The 10,330-nt window shown below is 37.5% G+C and overlaps 1 protein-coding gene across 1 annotated transcript; it reads left to right on the forward strand.

The window, feature by feature from the left end:
* Positions 1-4,099: 4,099 nt before the first annotated feature.
* Positions 4,100-6,186, forward strand: LOC113898494 (keratin-associated protein 24-1). Its single transcript, XM_027551728.1, has one exon. It carries the CDS (start codon positions 4,120-4,122, stop codon positions 4,888-4,890), a length of 771 nt encoding a protein of 256 aa, XP_027407529.1. The 5' UTR covers positions 4,100-4,119; the 3' UTR covers positions 4,891-6,186.
* Positions 6,187-10,330: the final 4,144 nt, after the last annotated feature.

The following is a 10,330-nucleotide window of genomic DNA, read 5'->3' on the forward strand; positions in this document are numbered from 1 at the left end:
TCATTTTTGCATCTTAACCTTGCCATGGATACAGAGCATAAACTCCTCACACTACATAAAGACTATGTATTTTACCTGTGTTTTCCTGACATAATATTCTCTTAAAGTTCTGGAGGCCAGAAGTTCAAAATCAGTTTCACCAAACTAAAGTCAAGGCATCAGCAGGACCAATTTCTCCTAGAGTCTCTGAAAAGGAATCCGTTCCCTGACTCTTTTACCTTCTTGAGTTTGCTGTCATTTCCTCACTTACAGCAGCATCACTCCAGCCTCTGCTCCTGTCATCACTTTCTTCTCTCTTTTTCATCTACTACCTCTTTTTTAGAAGGAATTCTGTGATCATCTCAGGCTCACCCAGATAATCCATTTCAAGACACTTAATCACATCTTCAAAACCCCTTTTGCCATACCATTCACGGGTTCTGCTGATTAGGAAGTGGACTTTGGGTGGCAGGATGTGTGTGTGTGTGTGTGTGTGTGTGTGTGTGTGTGTGTGTCTGTGTGTGTGCTCAGTTGTGTCTGACTCTTTGCAACCCCATGAACTGTAGGCTGCCAGGCCTCTGTATCCATGGGGTTTTCCAGGAAAGAATTCTGGAGTGGGTTGCCATTTCCTTCTCCAGGAGGTCTTCCTGACCCAGGGAGTATGTCTCCCACACTGGCCCATGGTGGGGAGGCATGGGTAGGTTTTTTACACACAGAAAATATTACAAATAGGACAGGATTATTATATAGTGGACAGGATTATATTATATAGGACAGGATTATTCTATTTTGTAATACAGAAAATACTACAAATAGAACAGGATTATTCTTATAATGGAAGGAAAGGGTATTTAGTAATTAAATGAAAATGGAGAAATGCATATGTTCTCCAAAGCCTTCAGAGGAGTGAGTAGCTGTTCCCTTCAGGGGATCTTCTCAACCCAGGGATTGAACCCAGGTCTCCCACATTGCAGGTGGATTCTTTACCAGCTGAGCCACAAGTGAAGCCTTCAGAGGATAATTTCACCCAAACAACGGTCCTTACTACTGAAAACCATCACTGCCTGACTACTTGGTTTCTTGCTAAAATGGAGTTGAGAGCAGAAGACAGTTCTGTAGAGGCAGTGTCTACAGATGCGGTGGGTGAAAAGCGAGTGATGGTCGCCTGTGAGTGCCATGAATGAATAAGAAGGTAAAACATAAAAGCCAGTGAGAGAAGTTGGGCTAACTGCCTTTGCAAACCTCAGTATTCGACTGTTTAGAATATGATTGTACCAAAATAAATTTAAATATGTTATAAATCCTCATGCTGTGAACATTAATTATGCTAACTGATGTTCTACATTATTTAATTGTTGGACTCACACTAGAGTGTGATATTAATTTAAAATATTCTGCCATGTAATGCAAAGACGGAAAGGGAGTATGTGGGCTTTACAGCAGATGGAGTTATTCTGGGTTTTGTTTGTTTGTTTATTTTCTCTCAAATTTGCTTCAAGGAAGCCTAACAAAAGACTAAAGATAATCGTGGTATGATGAAGGGATGCAGAAATAAACTTCCAGCAACCTCTGAACTCTCCTGTATATTACTTGGAACAAGTGGTTTAGTGGAAAGTTCACCAACGACTGCCTTGTGTACTTTTTTCCAAGCCTTTATTTTTTCTCATTTTCCTTTTCAGATTCTTTTCCATTATATATAGGTTGGTACAGGATGTTGTATATCCCTGTGCTATCCAGTATGTCCTTGTTGATTATTGTTGTTAGTCACCCAGGCATTTCTGACTCTTTGGGACGCCATGGACTATAGCCTGCCAGACTCCTCCATCCATGGAATTCTCCAAACAAGAGAACTGAAGTGGGTAGCCATTCCCTTCTCCAGGGGATCTTCCTGACCCAGGGACTGAACTGAGGTCTCCTGTATTGCAGGCAGATTCTTTACCATCTGAGCCACCACGGAAACCCGTATATAGTAGTGTGTATATGTTAATCCCAAACTCCTAATTGATCCCTCCCCTGCCTTTTCCCTTTGGTAACCATACATTTGTTTTCTATGTCTAAGTCTGTTTCTGTTTTGTAAATAAGTTCATTTGTATCATTTTTAGATTCACATATAAGCCATGTCATATGAGAATTGTCTTTCTCTGAAAACCTCTAGATTCATCCATGTTCTGCAAATGACACTGTTTCATTCTTTTTTATGGCTGAGCAATATTCCATTATATATTTATACACTACATCTTCTTTATCCATTCATCCCTTAATGGACATTTAGGTTGCTTCCACGCCTTAGTTTTTGTCAATATTGTTGCTATGAACTTTGAGGTGAATGTATCTTTTTGAAATAATAGTTCCTCAGATATATGTCCAGGCATGAGACTGCTAGATCATGTGGTATTTCTATTTTTAGTTTCATAAGGAAACTCCAGACTGTTCTCCATAGTGACTGCACTAATTTACACTCCCACCGACAGCACAGAGGGTTCCTTTTTCTCCACACCCTCTCCAGCCCTTACATCAAGTGCTGGAGGCCATCAAGCTCCTTGTATATTTTAGTTCCTATTTGCCTGTCTCAGGGCTGAAAATTTCTGTGCAAAACCCCAGGATATTCTATAGATGAACAATTTGCTGAAAATGTGGCTTCCTGATCCTCACCCTTTCACCCAAAGACAGTACAAACAGTAAAATATGTTGAATAAAGAGTTACCCATAGAATAAAATCCATCACCTTATTGAATAAATGCTGAGAGGAACTATGAGAATATTCAAAATTTAAAAAAGTGTGAAGAATATCTGTAACTTTAAGTTGATGTACATTTGAAAAATCTAGCTGATTTTAAACCACTGTGAGGACAGTGTCTTTTAAAAACTAACCCTATAGCTTATCATACCTGAAGAAGCTGGTCTTATCTTTTGTCTGAACTTATTACAGTTAATAAATGCATTGCCGTTTCCAATTCAGTGGAGGCTATAAGTGTGAATTATAGCTTGTATTTTTAAGAACAAAGTGCCAGTTCTTTAAATTAAACTCTTACAAAAATTTTTCTTCAGCCTTCACCATAAGAAGTGAAAAGTGTTATTTAATACGTACAGTGCCTATAAGAACTATATAGGTCATTTAAAACAAAATTAAGCATAGCCATTTCCTTTTGTGGTTCTAGACAAAAAATAACTATATTCTTCAACAGAGGAATAAACTCTATGTGAAAAGAAAAGAAAATCAAAAATAAGTAAAACTTACTTGGGCAGAAATGTAAAGAAATATTATACATCTGACAGCAACGGGGTTTTACAAGAGAGACAATGGGATATACAATTTTAGTCAATTAGGCAGGTACAATTTTGAGAAACTGGAATTCTTTGATATTACATATTATAGAAACTCTTTAAGAAAGACCTCTTCCAGAAGTCTTGGTTACTTAGCAACCGCTGACCCCTGGGAACAAATTCATTGTTGGCCCTGTGTTAGTCACTAAGTCTCAGTGAGATTGCTGTGAATCTTACAGACGGACTTCTCCAAATGGATGAGATGTTGCCACCAGTACATGGCCTGGCATAGTTAAGAATATAACACTAATTTAGGGGGAGAAAGTCCTCTCTTAATAGTTCAATGCCTCATGCTCTCTTTTGAGCAACAATGTGGAGACAATCAAGGCATTCAGCTTCTTTTAGAGTATGGGGTCAAGTCCTGGCAGTATTTTGCAGTTGCCAAAAGAGTGGAAAAGTCCAGGTTCTTTGCTTCACTTGGATCCTCATTAACCCCTTAATAACCATGTTGCAAAAGCCCATAGACACATGATCTCTTGTTTACCACCGGTTGACAGATGAGAGCTTACTTGTTAACACTGAAATCACTGTTCACAAAAGTTATGGTCTGCATATGATGAGTGATGAGCAATGGTCAACGTGGTGATTATAGATAACTTTGAAGAATCCAAATAAACTTGCTTTAATATCATTGTGAAGACATCAGCAGCTGTCACTAAACAGCACACTAATGAAATGTTGCGGTGTTATTGTCCCAGGCAGCGAGAAGGAAGAGAGTCTGGGGAGGATGCAGACAGTCCCCAGGGAAGATATAAAAAGGCGTCAAGCCACAGTCTCGCCATGCCTTCACGGCCACCGCTGAAACACTCAGGCTCCATGGCTTTTCTAGGCTATCCTGGGAACTGTAGTGGCATATCTTACAGAACTCACTGTTATTTCCCAGTGACTGCTTCTGTTGCTCTTTGCTCCAGCGATGTAAGTCCTACGTTTGGGCTCAGCCTACCCAGCAGCTACCACGGGAATCTCTGGCTCCTGGATAACTGCCAAGAAACATGTGGGGAAGCACCGAGCTGTGACTCTCCCAGTTCTGAGCCCAAGACCTGTACCACAACTTGTGACCGATCAAACTCGTCTGTGCCCTGCAACTCTCCAACAGGGGGCCAGATCTGCAGTGCCCGTGAAACAACCAACGTCGGACCCAGCCCCAGCTGCAATCCGTGCCCTCAGACCAAGGGGTATGTATCTGATGGCTGCACCCCCAGCCAATGTACATCCAAAGCTTGCCAGACCCTCGGCAATGGCTTTAAATGCTTTGGGCAACTTAACCGCTTATCCAAGAGTTTCCAGCCCCTAAGCCACTACAGACTGGGCAGTTTTGGGTACAAAAGCTACCAAGATCTTGGCATCATACCCAGTGGCCTCTCACCATCACGATATATCACCAACAGCTGCCAACGCCAAAACTATTTAATAAGAAATTGCCAATGTCCATACGATTGGCACAGGAGATGCCCCCCACTGAGCTATTTTGCAAGAAACTTCCGGTCGCTAAGCTCTATACCGAGTTCCTTCCCTCCTCTGAGGTATTTATATGGTGGTTACAGGCCTCTGAATTACTACCGATCAACTTGCAATTGTAGCTGCTAGAAATTGTTTCAAGGTGCAGGTGCCACCCTCTCTAATATTCTGCTGAATTACTTCATGTGTCTTAAGAATCATGTTCTGTTAACCTCAAATATAACTCTAGGACTTTTTCACCACAGCCAGTATCACCAATAGCTGTTTTTCTGTCGCTCTCTTAATGCCCTTTGTGTTGAAGGCTGATCCTGAAGGTAGTATTATTGTTTCTGAGATTGAATATGATGGCCACACTGAAGAGATTCCATATGAAATACAGGCCAGTACAGCTTTCTTATTTGGGCAGTCACTGTCACTTCTCTGCCAATGCGACTATCTGTGACCTTTCCTGATGCAGTGGAGTCTCCTTGGTCTGACTGGCCATTCCAGCACTTTCTTTCAAGATCGTTTTGTTTTTCTATCAGTAGTTTTGCTGCTTGCTTAACTAGCATCTTTCTAATAAGCTATAAGGTAACATCATCTTAGGGCTTCCCAAGTGGCTTGCTGGTAAAGATCCCGCCTGCCAATGCAAGAGATGTGAGTTTGATCCCTGAGTTGGGAAGATTCCCTGGAGAAGGAAATGGCAACCCATTACAGTATTCCTGCCTGGAAAATCTCATGGACAGAGGAGTCTGGTGGGCTACAGAATCATCAAAAGAATCGGACAAGATTTAGCAACTAAACAACATCACTGTAAACATTCAGAGTTGAGCTATTTCATCCTTCCTCCTACTGCCTGAATATAAGAATGTGCAAGCAGCAATGTCCAACTAGACTTCAAAATCAGAAGACCTTCAGCAAATCTTCCCTTCCAAAGAAGCCAGAACACATAGGATTGACTGACAGTCAGCTTTTGTTCTCAATGCTAGGAGAGAACCTCAGAGGTAGCAGAAACACAAACATTGCTTGTTGGAAAAATGACAAAATATTCTATAGATGCTTCATGAATCTATGTTCATGACTCGGCTAAAATTCCCCCCTGTTGATTTATTGCTTTCTGATTGCCAAAAAATTCTGGTACGTAGTTAGGCAACAAGTTTCTATTAGGAAATAATGATTTTCATTTTGCTTTATTTCATATTCGCTAAGGTTTTATCAGTGTTCTGGGCAATATGCATGATATTTTTGAAGCACTAGTTTCCTGCTATTTATTTTCTAGCCTAATTAAAAATATAAAGAAGATGGACTATAAATATCCAAGACTTTTATTTGTCTTATATTGTTCTATTTTTAAATATATTAAGTGGTACTTCTCTTAAAGTGTCTGTGATTGATAGTTACATGGGGAAATTTATGGAGAAATTTCAAAATAAATCAGTTTTAATAAAACTACATAAAATATTAAATATTTGTATATTTCCCTGAAAATATGCATATTTATTTAATCATGTTGACAAGATTTGACTTTGGGATACATTTAATCTTGAACTCTGAGAAGTGATTTAACTTCTAAAACTTGTAAAACTTGTAAAAATTGAAAATAAAAATTGAGTGATAAAAATTTATCCTGAGTTTTTTGTATGTAGAAAGCAAATCATTTTTAAAAACAAGTAAAATGGCTCCTGTAGATGGGTGTAACTGGAGAGTGGAAATATGGGGTAGGGATCACCAATATGAAAGGTCAGTGACTAAAATGAAAACTCATGAAGCATACAAATAGGGATATCATTTTATTTATTCTTTCAGGAGGCCTACCATGTGTAGAAAGAATATTAATGTATCACTCCTGAGTGAATATGTTTGGGAGACAATCAAGTCACTCCTTTGTGAGTTCATTCTATTTTCAGAGAATTCTATCTGTTGAAAATTTCTTCTTTATATTGAGAAAAATCCAATTGTCCTTAGAAACTATCCATAACCATGGACAGCCTTTAACATAGGACAAGTGCTTGAGTATTTGAAAATAATTGCTGTGTCCCAGCTGAGTATTCATTGTCTAAACTAAACACATACTTTCTCTTTACAAACATTAATAGAAAACCTATTCTTTGAAGCATTAAATGAGACTCTTTGGGGATATCAAGATTTATAGATCTGTTCTCAGGAATTATTCATAGAAGTCATACATGGAAACAAACATAATACTGTCTCAACCATTTTAAAAACAATACAAAATAAGTCAGAGGAAGGATTCTAACTGGAAGAATGAAAGCATACTTGTGAGAGAAATAAATTAAATATATGTTTGAATGGTGAGAAGACTAAGATATGAGAGTGCTATGAAGGAGGAAAAAAGGATGGAAGTAAGAGAGAAATTTGAAAAATGGTCTAGCTTACTTTGACCCAAGAAAAGTGGACATAAGCTCCTCCATGAGAAAAAAAAATGGGAGAAAATATAGGACAAGGGATTCAGCATGTTAGATAGGAAAGACTTTCTTCATTAAAAAAAAACTTGTAAAATAAAAAAATTATAAATATGACTATACCAAAATTAAAAGCTTCTGTTATAGGAGATATCATAAAGACATTAAAAATAAAACATGGGTGTTTGTGTGGAGTTTTGGGGCATATCAGAAATCTCTGTACTTTTTTGCTTTATAGGCTCACATAAAGTGTGACATATTTTATGTATAACCACACATGTTAATAAACATCTCTCCATGTTATCAATAATATATATGCATATATATATATGTATATATATATACATATATATATATATATGTATACACACACACACACACTTTTGACTAGAATAAAAATGCTAGGAAAACACAACCTAGGTTGTGCTAGCTTTACAGGAGTTTTAAGAATCTGTTCAGTTCAGTTCAGTCACTTCATCCAGCCCAGCATTTTGCATGATGTACTCTGCATAGAAGTTAAATAAGCAGGGTGACAATATACAGCCTTGACATATTCCTTTCCCAATTTGGAACCAGTCTGTTGTTCTATGTGCGGTTCTAACTGTTGCTTCTTGACCTGCACACAGATTTCTCAGGAGTTTTTAGGTATGGGAGCTGGTAATTCTCCAAGTGATTTTTAGACTAAACAATTCTGATTTGATTTCCTAAGTAATTTAAAAAATTAAAATCAAAATAAAATCACAGTACTGAGAAATAAGGCTTCCCAGATGGCTCAGCAGTGAAGAATCCACCTGTCATGCAGGAGACGCTTATTCCAGCCCTGGATCAGGAAGATCCCCTAAAGAAAGAAATGGCAACCCATTCCAGTATTCTTGTCTGGGAAATCCCATGGACAGAGGAGCTTGGTGGCTACAGTCTATGGGGTTGCAAACTTAGCAACTAACCAACAACAATTGAGAAATTAAATTGGCCCCACCCTCTGACTTTGTAGAGTGTATAATCAACAACCTCTTTCCTGCTCCTATTAATAGAAAGGTTGAAGAGCAAAGTGAAATAGACATCAGCCCTCTGTAGCACATTGCCTTCTAGAAGTTGATAGAATATAGATATTCATGTATGTTTGTCCTGTTTAATTTCAGTTAGCCACAAAGTATGCTTAATAAGTTACACTCTTTGTCCATAACTCCAATGGCAACTAATTTATAGAACACAGCAGAGGTCTTTTTATATTTGCACTTAAAAATATACAAATGAATCACTTCTTTCCCTGTGTAGCTGAGCAACACTTTTTACTTCTCAAATAAAAGGAGACCATTTATTTTTTATTTAAAATTATTTATAGATTTAAAATAATAATTTCTACAGCTGCAAAAATTTTACCAATATAAATATAAGCATTCAAATATTTTTTTTACACTTTGCTTATCTTCTATGTATATAGCAGAGAAAGAAATACAACAAATTCACATATACATCTGCTATTTGAAAGTCTATAAATCTAACAAAACTGTATCCTAAAAATTCCTTAATACAATCTATTTAAAGGGTAATTAAAATTTCTATTTTAATTCATATTCTTAAAAATTTATGTTTTAGATGACAATTTATAATAAAATTTTAATGAGTTGATAAAGCTACCACTATTGGTATGCTATTAAAGAACTGAATATAACTATATGATCTTCATGTTTGTTTCTATCTGCTATCTTAGCCAATCTATTTTAGAATCCTTCTTTTATGTATCATATTTTCTAATGGATAAGAAAGAAATCTCCCTATTTTATGGATTTTTAAACCTTTGTCCCATTGAGTTTCTTAACTGTGTCTTTTTCTTTGAGTTCTGCAAGATACTTCTACCAGAGTTTCAGTATACATTTGGTGCGGTGTCCCTGATTCATAGGAAAATGGATCTTGTCTACCAGGAGGCCCTTGATGAATAGCAGGCTCACTTGACAGTTCAATTAACGATGTTGTCATTCCCAATATGACAAGACTATTTCAAAACCATGTAGCTCTGTAATTATTCATAACTACCAACATCGTACGCTCCGTGCTAAAATTTCTACCTGCCCCCGTGACTGCTGAAATCATAGTTCTGAGATTCACTTCAGAGGTGAATCAGAAGGAAAGTGAATCCTTGATCAGACTTGTCTCAGAGCTAATGAAGTTATTTCTTCAGCTGCTCTCTGCACTCCTGTGCTTGTTCTTCTTGTCTGTTATTTAAATGTGATTGGCAGCTGAGACTCAGTAATCACGGAGCTGTGGATCTATAGTCAGGTCACTGACAGATCAAAAGAAAACAGACACTCAGATCTTCCCTTTGTGTTCTATGCCTTGCAGTCTGGAGTCCTAAAAACTCTGGATGATGCTGTTGTTGACTGCCCTTATTCCAGGCCCTCGTATATTTAAAGGGAATATTATTCAAAAACACCAAGAAATTCTCTTAATTAAAAAATTATATATGGCCTCCAAATTTACATTTATATCCTGTTATCTAAAAGAAGGATGTTAAAGTTTCTTTATTTAAAGAATACCCTAAAATCCAGAATTATTCTTTTAAGGAAGAATGAATAATGAGTTTAAGTCCAGAATCCTTTTTTTAAAAAGTAATTATGATAAAAATAATTGTCATCATCATCACTTTTACAGAACAATTTCTCATCTGAGAATGGAGGATTACAAATTATACTACCACAGAATATGCTCTTTCTTATCAGTGTGCATCTTTTCTCAATCATCTCTAATAAGCAACAGGCTTTTTTGAACTCTGTTCTCTTGGATTGGGTAACGTATTGTACCTCTTCTTTGTACTACAAGAACTGGCCGCCATCTGAAACTTGAGTCAATTTGAGGAGTATTTTTTTAGCCCACAGAGTCAAAGAGAGATACTAAATGCTTTTTGTTCTGTGCGGCATCACGATTTACATATCATGAGTGTAGTAGTTGAGTGACTTACAGAAGAACTTGAATTTTAATCCTGAATCTGCCACTCACTTAAATTGTCCCTTAATCCTTTGAGGCTCGATGCAGTGAGGGACTTTCTGAGAATTAAGAGAAAGAGTGTATAAAACGCCCTCACACGGTGCCCGGGGATAGTGCACACAAACGGTGGCAATGCTACCCCGTTAAGAAGCAAAGAGATGTTTGTATTTCACCAACACCACAGG

This window comes from Bos indicus x Bos taurus, chromosome 1 (assembly GCF_003369695.1).
Source record: "Bos indicus x Bos taurus breed Angus x Brahman F1 hybrid chromosome 1, Bos_hybrid_MaternalHap_v2.0, whole genome shotgun sequence".
Taxonomy (NCBI): Eukaryota; Metazoa; Chordata; class Mammalia; order Artiodactyla; family Bovidae; genus Bos; species Bos indicus x Bos taurus.

Bases quoted from the DNA above. Each gene is read 5' to 3' on its own strand.
- LOC113898494 (XM_027551728.1), top strand. From the start codon at position 4,120: ATGGCTTTTCTAGGCTATCCTGGGAACTGTAGTGGCATATCTTACAGA.